Source organism: Cuculus canorus, chromosome 5 (genome assembly GCF_017976375.1).
Source record: "Cuculus canorus isolate bCucCan1 chromosome 5, bCucCan1.pri, whole genome shotgun sequence".
In the NCBI taxonomy this organism is placed as follows: Eukaryota; Metazoa; Chordata; class Aves; order Cuculiformes; family Cuculidae; genus Cuculus; species Cuculus canorus.
In genome coordinates, this window is record NC_071405.1 from 7,878,385 (window position 1) to 7,897,586 (window position 19,202).

General features: G+C 36.8%; 1 protein-coding gene across 3 annotated transcripts in view; it reads left to right on the top strand.

Annotated features, from left to right (window-relative positions):
- The window catches only part of LOC104062364 (sphingosine-1-phosphate phosphatase 1), a 60,451-nt gene that overhangs the window by 10,882 nt on the left and 30,367 nt on the right, over nucleotides 1–19,202 (top strand). Inside the window, exons 2-3 of one of the 3 annotated variants that reach the window (XM_009564407.2) lie at nucleotides 1,432–1,521; nucleotides 3,642–9,234. The exons of 1 other annotated variant lie outside the window; for it this stretch is intronic. In XM_009564407.2, the coding sequence (XP_009562702.2) occupies nucleotides 1,432–1,521; nucleotides 3,642–4,193 (642 nt within the window). In that variant the 3' untranslated portion in view covers nucleotides 4,194–9,234. Of the gene's footprint in view, nucleotides 1–1,431; nucleotides 1,522–3,641; nucleotides 9,235–17,342; nucleotides 17,364–19,202 lie in introns of those variants that run through there. One more of the 3 variants, XM_054068968.1, reaches the window with a different exon arrangement.

Consider the following 19,202-nt stretch of genomic DNA (forward strand, 5'->3'; position numbering starts at 1 on the left):
TAATAGAAACGGCAAATGATACTATAGGAATTGGAGTTTAATCTAGATGCAACACAACGGTGAGCTGGGTGTATAGAATTGATTTTAATGTAAAATCTGTGGCTTATGTGAAACATAAGCTTCCTGAATTTCTGTTAGTTTGATAAATTCTTTTAGGCTTGCCATGTTGACATGGTTCTAGAGCTGAGAATTCAAAGAATGCTGGAATAATGCATAAGACTGATAATCTTTTCTCAAACATCTCATTGAAAGACTGGTTTAGAAGCCTGTCATTCTGTTAAGTGGCCTTCGCAGAGGACGTACAGCTTTATCCAATAAGATTAAAGATACATTCTCTAATTTTTTGGATATTCTACCCTTCAGGTTACTCATAAAAGGAGCAAAGGAAAGGGCAAGAAAACTCCCTTTAATTCTTAGCGTTTATTTTGAAATTTGAGTACATCTAGTCTGTCTGTTTATACTGAAAATGTTTATCATTGCTTTCCTGTAGGAAGTGAAGAAATTTTGGAAATATGCCATGTTGTCTTGTGACTGATGCTTTTATAGAACTAATAATTATTTTTAATACTGAAAAAAGGAAGCTGTATCCTGTCTTGTACAAGATTTTGCAATATGGTAGTGAGGCAAGTATTTCTTACTGTGCTGTAAGATGTGAATTAGCATACTTTTATCCAAAACCTAAAAAGATAAAATAGTAAGTTTCTATATCTGCTGATATGTGTTTTTTTTGTTTCTGTTAAACAGTACTGCTTAATAAAAGATCTTCTACCAGAAGACTGAAATAGTTTAATTTTGTGTTTAATAAACATGGATTGTAGAAGAAATTTTTATGGGCTTGTAGAGAACAAAAAGGTGTCTATTCTAGGAGTTTCATAGTGACGTTCACAGATTGAATCAAGGATTGCAGAAACTCTAAAACAGTGTGTAAGCAATTGAATTTATTTGCGAATTATTATAAGCCTTTCCTTTTCAGGAGAAAGGTAAAGCTACTAGATTCTGCCTGTGTAACTGTTAAAAATACTAGTTTTTCACATAGCTGCTTCACCCGGTGTAAAACTGTTCCACAGTTAACACAAGGCTTGTCTCTGCCCGTATTACCAATTCAAGATATCATAGACGGTTAGACTAACTGCTACAAAGATCTATTAACTTCTTACTGCCTTGTCTGAAGAAATAGGACCAGTGCCCTAAAGTTCGTATACCCTGAACACAAAGAGAGAGGGCAGAAAAAGTTTGACTTAATATGTGTTTTGGCTTTATGAAAAATGGACTTACTTGAGATGGCCGAATATGTTTGGGTAGGCTCAGGCAAGGAAAAGGGTAATCATAAGCTGCATTAATTGGAACTAATTATCGAATTCTCAAAGAGTGATTTTTTTTAAATTTTGTTTTCCAAATTCTAATCCAATCTTTCCATTTTTTCCCTACCAGTATCCCCTTATGTTTGGATTGACCCTTGCACTCTGCTGGTGTTCTTTGGTTTGCTGTAGTCGAATTTATATGGGAATGCATTCAATTTTGGTAAGAAAATAATCCTACTAAACTTCTGTTTTAATGTTTCTCTGATTTCATAAACTTCCATCTCACTTCAGTTTTTACAGTGCAGTAATTGCATTTAGGTTTTTTTAATGTCCTACCACATAGGAACAGAATACTTATAGTTCTTCAGCAGAGAAATTGATACAATAGCTAAAAGTAGGTGTCAGACTTGTGTCAATTTACATTATTTTTGTAAACTTAGTCCACAGTGGAGTCTTAGCTGGTGTTTAATAGTTTTAGAGAAGGAAACTGTCTGCACTAAAGCACAGACTAATATTTCCTCTGTAGAGTAGAGATAATTTTGCAGGATGAGTGTGACTACTCATGTCTACTCGGGCTCCATGTTAGCTATTCAACGCATGTGCATTTTAGAGTGCCGTGCCTAAAGTTAGGGTTTCACCTAAGTAAGTTTCTAAAGAACCAAATAACAAAGCTGTCATCTTTGAAAAACACTAAAGTGTTAAGAAATATTAAAAAAAAATCAAGCACAAATGCATGTTGTGTCAAAATGGTAAAACAAGAACACTGCAAAATGGTAATCGGAAAGTAAGCCCGCTAATAAGGATGATTGAAGAGGTTTTTGAGGATCACCTGCTAGAAGGAGAAAAGGTAACAGACAGAAAACAGTAAGCCTGATAGTGAGTAGTAAAGCTGGTAGATGAACACAGTGTAAAAGAAGCGTGTGAAAATAAGGCAGCTCAGAAAAGCTTAATGACATTTGCATTGCTGATTAAGAGGCTTCTTAAGTCAGAACCATTTGTGGGTGGTGCGATGAACTGGTATTCTAGCTGGCAATGTTAGCTGATGGGTAACGTCTTAGAACAAAGTTGTACAACAAATAGCAATGCATGATGCACACTAGGTTATTCAGTTTTATATCAGAATTCTCTGTAGTGTTTGTATCAAGCATTCAATCAGTAGAAGTGAATAAAAATGATTCATTGAAGACAGCAATACAAATACTTCTGACAAAAGTCACACGTCCTGGCTTATGTGGAAAAATTGGTAAGCCTGTGAATGCAAGTGGTTTGGTTTCTAGTGCTTGGATTTCTAAAAAGCTTTCAACAAATTTATTCCTAACAACTAAAGGTGACAAAAGTTGCAGATAATTCTATGCAAATGAGTGGTAACTGGAATTTAATGTTAAATATAAAAATAATTAGAGTAACCTTTTAATTAAGCGAAGACACTTTTAAAACAATAATAAAACCAAAAATCAAGTGTGAAGCCACAGAAGATACCTCTTCCTCTCCTTTAGTAGCTGGAAACAGTTCTCCATTCTTGCAGTATTGTTAATTCTGAAGCTGGAGTGGGAAGCCTAAACTCCTGTAATGCCTGGCTGCAGTGCTCCTTGACTGCCTTATCAGCTGTTCTGCCAGCCTGCCTATGTGTTGGCAGCTGGGCACTCAGATCAGCATTGATCCGTTCCAGCAAACTACGTTGGCAGAGCTTATTTAGCTGAGCTAACCTTGTGCTGACCGTAGGCTGGAATCCCTGGTCCTGAACAAGGGCCATTGTAGCAAGCAGATGGAATCATAAAGGAATCACAGAAGCAATCAGGTTGGAAGGGACCGTTAAAGGCCATCCAGTCCAACCACCATGCACTGAGCATAGACATCTTCAACTTGATTGGGTTGCTCAGAGCCCTGTCCAACCTGACCTTGAATGTTTCAAGGGATGGGGCATCCACCACCTCTCTGGGCAGCCTGTGCCAGAGTCTGGCCACCCTCACTATGAAAATATTGTTCCTTATGTCTAGCCTGAATCTACCCTCTTTTAGTTTAAAACCATCACCCCTTCTTCTATTGCAACAGGCCTTGCTAAAAAGTCTGTAGATCCGCAACTGAGCTCATGGATCATTTGGTCGTAGCTTCATTCATGATCTGGTCATGAGGCAGGCATCCTAATCATAGGTGATGAAATGCAATTCCTTACCGTATCTTTAACGTGAGAAAGATTTATATGGTAAATGAGAAAAGATGGGAATCCACAAGTTGCTTTTAGCAAGAGAGCAACTAGGCTTGTCTCCATGTAAATGAAACTTAAGTTGTTTTTTAAAATAGTTATTACACTGAAATCATATCTTTCTCTTTCTTCAACAGGATGTTATTGCTGGATTTCTGTATGCTATTCTTATCCTGGTTGTCTTCCATCCAGTTGTGGACCAGATTGATAACTTCAACTTAACTTACAAATATGCACCCTTAATTATCATCAGTCTCCATTTAGCCCTGGGCATCTTCTCTTTTACTCTAGACACCTGGAGCACATCACGAGGGGACACAGCTCAGATCCTGGGCTGCGGTGCTGGAGTAGCCTGTGGCTCTCATGTTAACTACATAATGGGTCTAAACCTGGATCCTCGTCCCGAGACATTACCTTTATCTCTTTCCTCACTTACTGTGACTGTGTTTGGAAAAGCCATATTGCGGTTGTTGATTGGAGTAATAGTTTTGCTGTTAACAAAAGTAGCGATGAAAAAAGCCACTATTCCACTGGCATGTAAAATATTTCGCATACCACATGATGATGTACGGAAAGCAAGACAGCGCATGGAAGTTGAGCTTCCATATCGCTATATTACATATGGGATGGTTGGGTTCTCCCTCATGTTTATTGTTCCTTGCCTTTTCCATTTTATTGGTCTTTCTTGATGCAGTTGTATCACTTTAATTAGAGAGAATAGAGCTAGTTGCGTTTTGAAGAGGTGCACTAGTTTGCTAAAGGAAGGCCAGCGAGCTTGGCTTTAGCAGTCTTCACTTTAACAGCAATATGTAACAGGCAAAGCATTTAAAGAACTTTGCGCATCTTTGGGTATGATATCGTGACAGAAATCAAATATCAGTCCAGGAGAAGTGCTGAACTCTATAAATGCTATGTCTAGACTTATTGCTGTAACAAAGTCTGTGTGTGTGTGTGATGCAATGAATGTACCTGGAATGTCTTATCATTCTGTACCTGGATACACTGACATTTTAGCAAGTCTGTCTGAGAGCTCATCAGAAAGCTCCGTTCATGATCTTTTGGCCATTTCATAGTAATCTATTCAAGTTGTTGGACCATAGACTGCTAAATTTGCTTCCTTCTGTTCTCTGCTGAAGTCCCGCTTAAAGATGTTTCAGCTAATTAGCATCTCCAATGGACCAAACTTGTAATGAGGTTGAATTTTTCTAAGAAAAAAAACCCCAAAAAAAACCAAACAAACTTTTTTCTTTAGCTCCCTCTACAGAGTGAAACGTCTGGATTGGCATTGGTAGATATCACTAGAGTATGTATGATTCAGGTACTGTATTTTATGATTTAAAAACTGTGCCTTTCTGTTACATAATTAAGAAATGCCATATATACTGTGATGTAAAAATGCCTAATTTTATTTAAAATCCTACATAATTAGGCGGAGATTTTTAAATGTTACATTGTCCATGTTGCTGGTGTGGTTCACATTAACCAGAATATTCAGTTTAGGCTGATGAGTATTACATAAATGAAATGATCCAAGAGTTGTGTCCTTAAGCTCACAATAGTTTAAATGGACAATAATCCCTTTTGTAAGTATTTTTAATGTGTGTTGTAAGTTACTGGAAGAGGATATATTTTTCTGGAGATTGTTTATACAGTGGACAGATAGTCAAAATTAATTATCTAAAAACATATAAACAACAAAACCACCCCATTCTGTGAAGAAATGGGTCTTGGTTATTATTCCAAACTAATTTAGAAGGACCATTGTTTTTAGACATTTGCTTGGAAAGTATAAGCTTTATTCTAGAATAAAAAGTATTTTTATGCATTAACATGCTATATTTAAAGGTGTTAATCACTTTTACCCAATTTAGATAGGTATAAGAAAACATAATGATCAAATTAAACTTTTACTCCTTCTGATGGGCAGATTGTGAGCAGTCAAGTAAGTCTGGTCGATGCATAAACGGTTTGTGCATATCTAAATTTTCCTAAACTGTTACACACTTTTCAGCTTTTCATGATCCTTTTTCCAGTGATGTGTAGAATATGACCCTTCAACTGTAATTTCACGTGCCTCTTTTGTGTTTCCTTTTGTCTGTGTTAATGTGTTGCCTAATCTATTCTTTCCATGTCAGTAACTGTCATAATGCAGCAAGAGCTGGCTTATTGTCTGGCCAGACAGAAATTACTTAGTTTTGTAATGTACATTTTTCTTCAGGAAAAGCATGATTTGATTGGCAAGTATGGTGATTAGGTAGAACATAAAGCTTGCGTGTTTTCTAAACAATATTTGGAATTGGGAGGGGGTTTTTGTATTGGAGCTTGTATCTCCAAACTGTTCATATGTAAATTAACAAAATTAACTTCGTATCTCTTTCCTCAGTCGAAGTTATGGTACGCTGGCAATAGATGATGTGAAAAGCTAACTTTTCGGATGCATGTTTTTAGTGCATTCAGGATGCACCGCTATGAATGTATTCAAACTGATGTATTCAGAACTGGTAGTGTGTTAAACAACTTCTGTAGCTGAAAAGGCCTTACCTAGTAGAAAATGGTTCCCTTGTTTCAGTGCATATTTCCAGATTTGATTTTTCTGTCTGTTCCGCTTTTGCAATTTAATGCTGAATGTGCAGTAAAAGGTAAATTGGTTTCTAAGGTTTGGAGGGAGGGCTTTCCACTGGTTTGGCTTTGCACACCAAGATAGTCATTAAATAAATAGCTGGGGGGAATGTACACAAAATGCCTTACACTTAAAATCCTGAGCAGGTAGTGTAGTTCCAATTATAGTAAATTGTGACAACTGGTGAATATAATAGGATAACTTTCTCTAAAATTTAGTGCATATTCTCCTTAAATATCCTAGCTTTACAGTTTAAAGCAAAAAAAATCCTAGCACATAAGGGACAAGTGAACAAAGCTCATATTTTTAAGGTACATATTTGACTTTTAGGAACTTCAAGTTTACAACGTAAGAGTCTTCTCAAAGCTGTCTTTTCTAGCTGTTCTTGCTCTGTGCTTTGAAGGAAAAGAATATCTACTGTGGAAGATCTAGAATGGGTGAAAAAAAAAATCATATGCAGGTAGGGCTTTCAACAGGCTAAGGAAAATTGCACTGTAGCTTATTCTACTGTTACTCATAGATATATATATATTATATTTTTATACATTACATTGGGTAACTTCAAAATGTCAGGTTCCATGTACCACATAGTACACGTGAAATGTATATCAGAATATTTATACAGCACCTTTACAACTCAATCTCTAGAACCGCAACTACTCTACTGAAGTTTACATGAAAGTTTTACGATTCTATTTTCATGTTTTATAATGGGCTAGGCTCAAGAGGGCAGTTTAGCACAACATATGATGCAATATGAATACGGTTGTAGAATAAATGCAAAAATTTAAGAATCCACTTAAAGTATTTGTAGTTTAGTATATTTTTAATAATAAGCTAAGATTCCTTCAAATCAGGCATAATGAAACAGCGGGTAAAACTGGAGCACTTTCTTTGCCCTAAGATATTTCTAGAGTTGAAGGTGAAAAATGTTTCTATTATGAGCATCAGCTGGTACCAAATTACTTAAATAAATTTAACATAGCTTTAAAAGGTAGTTAAATGTCTTTTCAGAAGGACAATACACTTGAAACCTTTCATGAAGTGGTGCAAAAACACATTCATATGTCACTGCTAGTGAATGTTCTCAGATGCAGCTTGTGGAGTCCTGAAGAGAGAAATGCTGCTACTTGATAGCAACAGATAGAAACATATGTTTATTAAACAGCTATGAGTTAAATTTTTCTTGATTACTGTATGAAGTAAACCCTGAAACTTAACACTTACATAAAGTGTAATTTGGCACAAAATAATGTTTTCCAAGAGGCTGAAGAGACTCTAATTGTTCTCAGACTGCCTTAAACATAGAAGCAGAATTGTTTCTGACCTGCAAGCAGAACTAACATATATATTGCATCTTGGGTAGATTTTGGAATCTATTATTTTGATCCAGTTTGGCATTTATAAAATAGCTGTTACTTTTGCTTCCCATGCTGTGAACTGGGGCTGAAGCCTCTTTCTCCTGTGTAACCACCCATGAAGCTCTTCAGCTTCTGATCACATTTGCCTTACTGCTTACCTTGCAAATGGGGGGGAGGTGGAAAAAATCTTTTAAGGTAAATTGGCAAACCAAAGGGAGTTGTCTTTTATTTATTTACTTGGAATTTTTTTAAGCTTATGTACAGTTTTTCTCTTCAAAAAAAAACACCAGAAAGATGCATTTCTTTTAAAATGGCATCCCTGAATGTGATATGTGGCTTGCTTGTTTGTGGTTTTTTTGTTGGGTTTTTTTTTTACCAGAACAGTGTTAAATTGTCTGGATTTTAAAAGCTATTTTGTTTTCCTTTGCTACTATTTTTTGTTACTGCTTTCAGTATTTTTTTTACTCCATTTCTTATTTTCCAGGGAGTGTCCTGAGCTTTTTGTAAGCAATTGCTACTTAGGTGAAGATTGTAACTTTGAACTTGTAAATACTACAGGGCTGTTAGTGGCTGTTAGCTGCTAAAATACATAAACAAACCTTGCATGCTGTAAGTTAATACATCTGTTGTGCTAAAAGTTGTTTCTATTTGAGTATTTGCTTTCTCAATACAAAATTGAGATTTTTCACACGCAATACATAAGATATTTAATAATTCAGTGGTGTGAAGGGGCATTGCTGTCTAGCTCCTGTGAGCTTTACTGGGAGTTCTGCACCTCGTTGCTTCCATATGACACTGAGAATGAACCCTGAAGATGGTGTCTGTTCTCTGGCATGTGTACAGGCATTGACCTAAGATATAAGTGAAGTATCCTTGCTTTTGAGGTCTGAGAGATTGTTCTTAAAATCATACTTAACCCAGGTTTTACAAGGCTTTTAAAGGGCTAAACTTGGAATCTGTTTCTTAGTTGCTGGATTTGCAACACTTACTCAGTGCTTTCCCCTTCTGCCATAGTTGTCCTGAATGATGAGATCCCAGAGTAATGTCAGTAGATAAAATGATGACAGGTGAATTGATTTCTTACGATATTGTGACTCAACTTACTGTAATTGATTCTTGGGTGTTTTTTTGGTCTACCGTAGACTGTTCCAGGTTATACAAATGACTTTGAGGAAACACTGACCTTTTTTTGTGGAGGAATTCTCGTTGAGTGACTTCGTGCCAGAACTTTATTCTAGTGGAAAGCTTAAGTGGCCTTTTTGTTTGAGCAAAAATATATAAGCCTATTTTAATATTTACTGTAAATATTAAAATACTGTATCTGTTAAATTGATAGATTAGTTGGGTCACTAATGTTGGTTTTCTTCCTAGAATACTTCTTCAAACAAAGACAAACAAAGCTTAATTTGGAAACAAAATGTGATGTTGTGTGTCAGAGAGGATATTGCTCTCTAGATGTTGTCTAAAAAGCAAATATCACATGTTGGAGTAGAAGCAAATTTAACTATGCATCAGGAAAATTTCTTTGCACTCCATTCTGTACCAGAAATAATTTGCATGTTGGTAAGAGTCCATTTAACAAAATGATGCAAAGGAGTATGTGATTGCAGTGTATAATTAGCAACTCTTCCTGGAGGATTGAAGACGAATAGAGGGTACATTGGAGAACTCTCCCTTAAAGGTATTGACCAGTAAATGCAAATAGGTCCTATCAAGTTGGAGAATTTCATTAGTCACTGAACTTTGACTAAGTTTTTCCTGCAACTTTATTTTTGTTAGAAAGCCTAATGAAAGACAAGGGTGATATTCCTGAAATGGAAGTGAGATCTTAAGACAATTCTAGATGTCTAAAGTATTATAACTGCAAAAAGATCAGTTCAGGAACTAGTAACTTGAAAAGAAAGAGCAAAGCTTGAGGGGGATTTTTTTATTAAACTTAATGCACTTAAAATTTATGCCAAAATTTGGCCTGTACTTGATTTATATAAAATCTGTAGAATGATATATATATAGAGAGGGATATAAAATATATTGCATATTAGAGTTTTAATTTTCTGTGTATAGATTTTTTTCTTGTTACAGAGTTCCCTGATAAAAGCAAATATTCATAAAATATAAACCAGCTTTGTCTGTATAAGGTAAGGCTGTAGGTTAGTACCATTTTGGGAAATAATGCAGTTGTAACCCCCAGTCTCTTAACCCCTTTAAAACTTCATTTAAAAAAAAGGTATTTTCAAATGCAAGCCCCAAGTTAGTTGAGGATCGTATAACGGTTGCTGTATAATAGTGTACAACTGATGTTTTAAAAATTAATGCATTGGAACTTTGTTATATTATCATTAATGATTTTGTACTCATTGTACACTTGCTGCAGTTGTCGACTAATATTTAAACTCATATTGACTGGTGACTGAAGTGTCTAACTTCATCTGCAATGAGTGGGTAATAAACTACTGTTGGATTCAAATGTGTTACGCTGTCGTTATTCCTTCAGTGCTTGGGACACATCGTTGGAGACACCACAAGTGTAAAACACTGACCACGAGAAAACTTATATTCATATTATTACATAGCAATAATGGTTAGAACAATATTGTCTTTCAAGGCGTGGGCTGTAGATGCAACAGTTTAGGAAAAAGAATGAAATGAGGTTTTTCTTTTTCCAGTACCTTAAAATCTGGACTGTTTAGTTTCACATACTAAAGAATAAAAAAAACTATTGATCAAACTGTATACAAAGACTTAAGGTGTATCATTCTGTAGCTTTAATCACTTGCTGCCCTCTAGTAAGGCAAAGTGGAAGCATGCTTTTATTCTAACTGACAAGAAACTTGCATTTAGGCAATTGCATGTTGTGGGGAAGAAGAAATAGTTTCTCAAGTTCTGGAACTATTGAAGTTTTGGGTTCCGGTGGATATCTGATTGCTGCTTTGACTTACGCTGCAGGTTTACTTTAATGAGGTAGCTTAGTCTTTATTTGAAACAGGAATCCTTGCAGAAAACAACCTTGTGAGTTTGTATCACCTTCCAGTAACTTCTCGCCTTAGAGATCTGCTTTGAAAATTGTCCAACTGTGAGTATTTTTTCCCAGACTATGAAATAGCTGCATATTTTCATGGAATGCACGTAGGCAGTGTATTTGCATAAGCTTTGTTTCCTTAGTAAACCAGGCTAACTGCAGAATACTATTAATTTCAAATGCTGTGAATTTAGTCTTACCATGGTCCCGAGATTCTTTATCTGCTATGTAATGTACAAGCATGAGACACTGTTAGTTCATTTGTATATTTGTATTAACTTTAAGTTACTTGGAGAAGTGCAGCAAGAGAACATTAGTCAGTGTAACTCTTGCTTCCTCTCCTCCTGCAGTTGTACAATGCTCAGTAAGGAAGTTCAAACAGTTAAGTAATGTATCTGAAAAGCATTGCAGAACACGCTAGAGGGGGTGGGAACTGCCCCTTAAAAGGAAGCTGTAACACTATTTCAAATTAATCTACTGGGCACTGAACAGTGTTCCTCCATATTTTCCTAACTGGATATTTACGTGGAGCTGGTGCACAAGGTTCTGCTTTTTACATAAGATAAGAACTCATACTTTTATGCTAAGCCAATCTCCTACAAGTTGCAGAGATTGCTCTAAAGATATAGATAACGAAGTTTGGCAGAGGAACCAAACTTGTTCTGTTGATCTTGGGAGGAAAGTAGCAAGCTTCTTTTGTGCTGCCGTAAGACCACAGAAATATATGATCTGTTGGGTAATAGTTTGTTCTGCAATTTTCAAGGTAATTTAGAAGATGCAGAGACAAAAAAAAAACCAAAAAAAAAAAAAACCAAAACAACATCAAACCCACACTCTTAATGCCAAAGAGAATAAATTCAACGCATGATGAGTACCTCAACAAATGTAATTAAATCACACTTCTCTGATGTCAGGATTTTAATTCGTCATTCCATGGATGTTTGAAATTATTTATGGTCTTTGCTAGGGAAACAGAGGTTTATTATGAGGACTTAAGTAACTTGTTACCAAAGCAAAGCTCTGGTTCCTTGCTTCATAAAATGACTCATAAGTGCTTGGTGTTTCTAATTCTTTGTTCTAAACAAAATAATTTTGAAGAGTTCCTTCTCTGCTTAAATAGCTGATGGAGTTAAATTGGTGGACTCATTGCAGTTCTAGTTTATGGCATGAACTGAAACTAGAAAGATGTACTTGGAACTCTTCTGATCAGCCCATGCTGGCGAAATATTATTGAACTGGTAGGCAAATCTCCATAGGCCTGAGACACGCATCTTCCTCAGCTGTGGATTGTTTGTTGCTCCTATTTCCATGAGACTTTTAGATTACAAGAGTGGACCAAATATGGAACTGCATAAATCTTTATGGGTACAAATAATTTTTAATGGATTTTTGACATCAGTTTAGCCATGATTTGCATAGATTGTGTAATTTGATTTGACTTTTTGCTTTGCGGAAAGTAAAAGCAAGTTCCTGCCCAAAAGCTTAAAGCTGCAGTGCACTGGACATTCTTCCTTCCTTCACTTCACGTTTTGTAATAGATCCTTCCCTCTGCTTTAAACTTAGTCTGTGAATAAGAGCTGGATGCAGAGATGTTTTTCTTTTCTGAAGAATTTTCTTATCGCTCCTTTAATTGTCAAATATTTATTACACCCTTATTATTGATTTAACTGAAGAGTCTGGCTTTATACAAGTGACTTGTTTTGACCACATATAATAACTTGTCCAGATGGCGTGGCAAATACTTGGTGTACAGATTATGTGGGTTTAATACATACTTTCTATGTATGGCTAGTGTGCTTGCTTTTACTTACTGCTCATGTTCTGACCCTCCCTCCCCCTTCTGGCATTAATACTTTCTTATGTCCCTACATCTGTTGAGCAGGGATCACATCCGAAAGAGAAATCTTTTCTTTTTTAACTACATAATAAATCCTTTAGGTATGAGAGAGGATTATAAGTTGGCTATGAATCTTAAGTTTTTGTTTCCCGTGGGACCCCCAAGTGCATATATGCTGCAGCAATTATAAGGGTAGACAAACTTGTTTTCTTAACCTCAGGGGGAAAGCAGCAAACTTAAATTACGTTGCCATAAAAATCAGCTAACTGCTGTGTAAATAGATGCTTCATAATGAAACTTAGTGAAGTTTAGACAGCAGCAAACTTGACAGGAGAATCTTATTTCTGCGGATACTAACCTAAATGCATTATTTCAAGAGAACTAAAGCATTTGTTCTAGTCTGGAAACCTCTACAAATTAATGAAAGAAAACAGCAAGTCCACAACAGGTGAAATTCCCTACAGCTAGATTCTGATCAGCCTTTTCTGAGTGGGAAAGCAGTGATTTCCTGATTCTGTGCAAGTGTCCACTTGCACCTATCTGGTGCTTTCCTATGTGCAGCTTTCTCATTTGCTACAAGCCACTTCTTCTCACTTGCCTGGACTTCTCATCTACTCTTCACCTTTTTCCCTTCAAGTAGCTTTACAGCCATACTTCATGCTCGGTGATATGCCACAGCACAAGGATCCTTCACCTTGCAATGGAAAGCATTCATCTGCCAAACTGGCTGCCTTCACGCAGTCCTGTCTCCATTCTGTGTTAAACATTGGCAGCTCTGAAATGTGTGAGGTAAGATGGGAAATTATGAGGAATAACAAAGTATGTCACTAGAACATTGTAGAAAGAAGGGTGGGGGGAGAAATCTCTGTGTAGCACAGTTAAGATGTTGGCATGTGGAAGACAAAAGGGTTGTGGGAATGGGTAAGGGGTGGACATAAAGGATTAACAGAGGTGTTGGGGACTAGTAAGCTGAGAAAGAAATTCAGAGCTGTGAACAAGGCATGAGCTGTAAATCCTTTGCCTTTTTCAGAACGTGCATGGGGTTAGGAACAAAATTCCATCTTAATAGTCTTTTAACAACTTTTTAAATTCCTTTTTTTTTTGTTTCTTCTTTTTCTCAGCTGGTATGCAGTTGTGTCTGGATATAAGTAATATTTAGAAAAGCAACTAGTTAGAATTTCCTAGAATTGGAGAGTGGGGAGCTATTTTGGCTTAGAGGTTCTGGTCACCAGTTATGGCAGCTACAGAACAGTCTCATCACCAGTATTAATTCTAATGCAATTTGATTCCAGGTAGTTTCAGATTTGAGTTTGTAGGTGGATTCAGCAGTTAATCTCAGAATATTTGAACCAAAACAAAACGAAAAAAACCCACAGCAAAACCCCAAGCCCAACAAAGTATGTTTTCGAAAAGTTCTTTTCACCTTCAATGTCTAAGGTTGATTTGACATGATGATAGCTTAGCAAGCATAAGCAGAAGGTATGTTCTGCTTCCGTGTCAGTTAAAGACCAAAAGTTCCTTGAATTTAATCTGTCGTGTTTGATTGTCTCTCCTGTTAATCTAGTAGCCGTATTCGGGTAATTCCTGCTGTAGAGAATTCAGTCCTAGTGGCGAATCAAGCCTACAACTCTAAAAATTTTTAAAAAAAGCCGCCTGTAAAGAAGTTACTTTGCAATTGTTAATCCTCACCCTGCTAAGCAAAGGGATGAAATCATGTTTGCCTTGTACAGCATGATTAAATTTCAGAACGTGATGACACAGATTTCTAATAACCTGCAAAGATATTTAAACTGAAGACTCTTCCCGGTGCTTCTGATGTATGCGTGTACTTGAATCACTCATATTTTGTGATTTGCTGTTTCCAGCATTATTCATGCTGTCATGGCTACTAATTGCTTAGTGGTTATTGGTGTGGATTACAGCAGATCAGTTGCAGATGCTGGATTTATAAATTAAACGAGGCTGTTACTCAAAGTAACACTCGCTGCTTTAAGAGTTGGAATATTTTCTCTGGTCTGATAAGACAATGCTCTCTCTAATGATTTTTAACAAGGTTTGAAGAAGTAAAATTTGCCAACATCTTTAAGGTGGTACAAGCACAAAGTCAATCAGTTCAGCATTCAGACTCATTTTATACTAGTGCTAATTAGCACTGCAGTGTGCTTGCCTTGCAGCAGCAGTTCTCTTTCCTGATGCATTAGCCTTGTGACAGTACTGGGTTTGTGTCTCGACTCCAGACTAACGAACCTCACTACTACGTCATTGAGAGAAGAATAAAAAAACCTTATAGTAGGTTTGTCTGTTTTCACTTAGAGGCATGTCCAGGCATCTTTGTTAACCATCTGGTGATTGAGATTTCTTTCTTGTCAGTGCTAATAAATGTCTATTTCAAAATTTATATGCAAGACACTTCAGTAGTTATGTAAGCACTGTACCTATGACACAGCAGTTCTAAAATATGTATCTGGTCTGATGGTGCTTCTCTCTCTCCTGAACCTGGACTTTTGGGAGCAAGCCTTCTGCAACTAATCTCAGTGTCAACCAGTTTCAATTGGAATGTAAAGAGCAGACGTTGAAGAAAAGGTAAAGATGGTACCCCCCAAGAAAAAAACTGTACAGCATATGGAATCTGACAAACAAATCCATGTTGTTAAGAAATTGCCCCCCCAAAAGCCATTAGGTAGCAGATTTGAGCTGCTTCATTATGCATATCTGTGCTGTGTTCAGGAACCTCATATATGGATGTGTTGGCTTAATACTGATCTTCTTGGGAAAAGCCAGGAGGAAGGGTAATGGCTCAAGCTAGGCTATCCCGTTTAGTCTCCATACAGATACAAAAAGAACCAAGAATGCTGTTTGATGAACTGTGCACCATGGGTGCTACCACTCAGATGGAAGGCTCCTGCTGTAGGGTCCAGTTTTGAACTTTCTGCTCCAGGAATTGGGAATTCTCACCACTTACAAAATTGCCAATAAAAACTCAAATCTCAACACATGCGCCCCCAGCATGGATATTCAGAAAGGAAGGACGACCAGGAAAACAGAAATTCTTGTTTACAGGCTATTTTCCCAACCTGAACTATGCTTAGAACATCCACTCGGCCTTTTAGGGACACTTGCAGGGAACAGTTGGTGAGGATGAGGAGGAGCCCACAGTGCATGGCCTAATTTTCTGCTTTTGGCAGGATCAAATACAAAATCTCAGACTGGCACTCTGTGCAGGACATAAGAAATTGTGAGCATTGTTACCAACAGTAGCGTTATTAAAATTAAGAATTCCTGCAGCATAGAGATGGTGGAAACAGCTCTTTTACCACGAGATGTGGAAAGTTGGCTTAGGTTCTCTGAAGTCAGAATCTGTTAACTCTGATCTGACCTCTAAAAAATGGTGTCCTTATCTGACAACTTGACTTTGCAATCAAAACATCCCTTTATTGTACTATGTAATTAGAGTACATCGTTTAATCAACATTTGATTTTGTTTTATTAAATTCTTGTTCAGCACTAAGTGGCAATTAATCATTAAAGTACTTTCGGTAAATCCAGGAACTTGATAATCATCAGTCATAATAAATATGCCGCATTTCTACGTCTTGTATCAAGTTCTGTAGGCAGAATTGCAAAAAGTTATGGAGAGAAGTTTGCCAATTCTCTGCCTCCCAAGAAACAGATGAGAACCGAAAAGTGAAATAATCCAATGAGCTGTAACTTTTAAAGACACTCAAAATAAACCCTTCTTTCTCCAGCAAATCACATTCCTTTCTGCTACTTCAGCTGCAGGAATCTGCTGATGGAATACGTTCATTGATCCCTGGTATGTAATACTTCATCTACACGTACGTACAAGTTAATTACAAATTGCTGTACTGTAAAATTTCGTATAAGTGGCCAAAATTTACTGCCACAAAATCACCTCGACTCAGTAGATAGATAGTCAAGGAGTGAGGTACAGCTGCTTGATTTGATAGACTTTACCTGAATCATTCTAGTTAAAACTGGAACAAGCAACATTTGGAATTTTCAGGCCTTACGAACATTATTTATGACAGCGTCTTGGAAACAGTAATTTCAGTACACCTAGGTACTCACATTGCTTTCAATGCTATACATAAGACGACTCTAAAAATAATGGCACTTTCATTGCCCTTCCCCTTTCTTAACTTAATTTTGCTGCGGGTAAGAAACCCACTTCACGCTGACCTGCATTTCACACAGTGCAACCCAGGCAAAAAAAAAGAAAAAAGCAAAATGCAAACAATAGTTGTGGTGCATTATGGCAGCACCCAAAAGTTGCTGGCAATACTCGGGGACAGTTGTGTCACAACATGTGTTGTGGTACAATGCAAACACACAGAAAAAAAACCCTTGTTCGAGAGAATGTGCGGTTGGAGTATCTAAACTCAGTCCTAGAGTACATGGCACTGAAACTTGGATTTGTTCAGACTGCTTCACTTTCTTTTACAGTGGGTCTCATAAAGATTCCTTCCTAAGAATGTCTTTTGTTTCAAATACTGTATGTCAAGTTACAAGTGATAACCCGGAGCAACTGCTGTGCAATCACTGTGGTGAACTTTACGGATGCATTCCTACCTCTTGTGCACTGACTCAGCAGTGGTGGCTGCGACTGAGAAAATTGTCCTTTCTGTTGACGTAGCTGGATTCATCTGGCAGTACTGAATACCAAATCCTTGGCTGTAGAAGCGTGTCATTCCAGTTGATCTTGCAGCTGTTTTTACTATGTGAACAATGAACAGAAGACATTTGTTGAATTTGTGGCAACACTAACCAGCCCAGGAAGCTCGGATGAAAAACTGCTAACTGAAAATATTTGTCATTGTAATATTGACATTTACAATACAATTTAAGTATGACAGTGTACACTGTGTTAAATTCAGTATTATCTTAAATGAAATTATATACATCCTGTTTGGAAATTTTCAGAGCAGCCCTCAGCAGTGTGAGCGGTGACCAGTCCTGGGTGATAGACTTCAGCGGGAGCAAGCTTCACTACAATGATGGGAGGTATTTACTGCGGAAATTTCGGTATTTGTGCTTTGATGTCACACACTTCGATATTTTTTCTGTCTTCAATGCACCATGCACAAAAAAAAATAGCCCTTAGCAAGCCCTTAGCTTGGCTAAGAGGCTTCTGTGAGCTGTGCACCCATGACTCCCCACGAACACAAACAACTGTATTAAAATCTAGTCCTAAAGAACTATTTAGAGAGCAGACTTCAGACTGAAATCTAGGTGAATTATCAGTGCCTCTGTGAAATACACATAGAATTGGCCATCTCATGGTATTAAGTGATCAGAGAAGCTTATTCTGTACTTATAGAAATATTATTGTGTCGGTAGGTACACAAATAGCCACAGTAATAAAAGTAACAGTAGTTACACTGGAGCATGTAGTGTTAATTAAAATTTGGCACGCTAATAGTGGCAGACAACTGATATTATCAGTACTGTGAAGTATCTTTTGATTGACTTTCTCCTTTCATTACGAGCCAGAGTTAAGAAAGCCATTAAACTGATGTACAAGTTGTGTTTTTACCATGTTCTGTGGTTATTATCCATGTGAGTTGACCACATTGTGTTTCAATAAAGTCCTTATTTATCTCACTAAAAAAAGACATAGCTGAAATGTTTAATTTTAATTAAAAAAAACACACAGTAGAAACTAAGCTGATTGAAATATTTCCATGTTTAAAAATACTTCTTGAAATAATATTAACCTGTGATATTGGTAATGTAATTTACCACAACTTATAGCACTTGCCAGAAAAGACCACAAATCTGATTATAACCATGGTAAACATAAAGGTCCAAATAACTTTTCTCACTGAATTCCAAAACTTTGGACAATATTAAATGAAAAGCTAAGAGAAGCCAATATTAGGGATGCTCCCTCCAACAGCCTGTACACGACAGCCTATTGCAATGTAAATGGAAAAAAAGAAAAAAAATTATATTTGAAACTTTAATGGGGCGGGGGGAAAAGGGAAAATGCAGCAGCAAGCAGACACAAGAAGGAAGCTTGATGGAGCATCCCACCCTCCCTACACTGAATTATTCTTGGTGATAAAAGAAGTTATTGTTACAAAAAGTGAAATATTTTGATTTAAGTTAAAGCAGAGTTAAATTTTCATTCCCGTAGCTGTATTTTTTTGAAAGTTAGACAGAATGTCCCTTTGATAGCATGTTCTTTTATAGCGTGGATTATTTTTTTAAAAAGTGTTCTTCCAGATGCTATTACACCCTTCATTCTTTGGGAAATGATAACATCTTGTATTAAGTATGATGCGTGCTGAACAGAACGTGTCTTCTGTGATCACATCTGTTTGCAGTCTTTCCCTATCTCAAATATAAGATCAAGCAGAGCTGGAACCAAAGTTCTAAATAAGCAAGAGATTCGACTGTTGTGAAGTTCATAATAACATTAAAATTAGTCCTTGGAAAGTAAGAGAATATGCATAAGATTTCTGGGAAAATTTATACATATGTGTGTACGTGGGAAATACATTCTCTGTCATCAAAAATTGGGAAAAGAAACTTATAAACACCAATCTGGGGTCTTAAGAAGCAGGCATTCTCTTTATTTGGTACCGATGTCAGAATTAATTGATAAGTTTTGCTGCAGCTGGTTTGTATGTTTAATTATCTTGTAATATAAATCTGTCTCGTATCAAGAGATAATATGCAGACAATCTCCAGGCACAGATGAATAACCTGAAAGAATAAACACTCTCTTAAAGTTGCACGAATTTATTGATATGCTTAATTGTCTTTTAAGATGTAGCTGTCTTGGGTCAGGAGATAACCTGAAGGAAGCCTCCAGCCATGGTTGGATAACCTACAAAA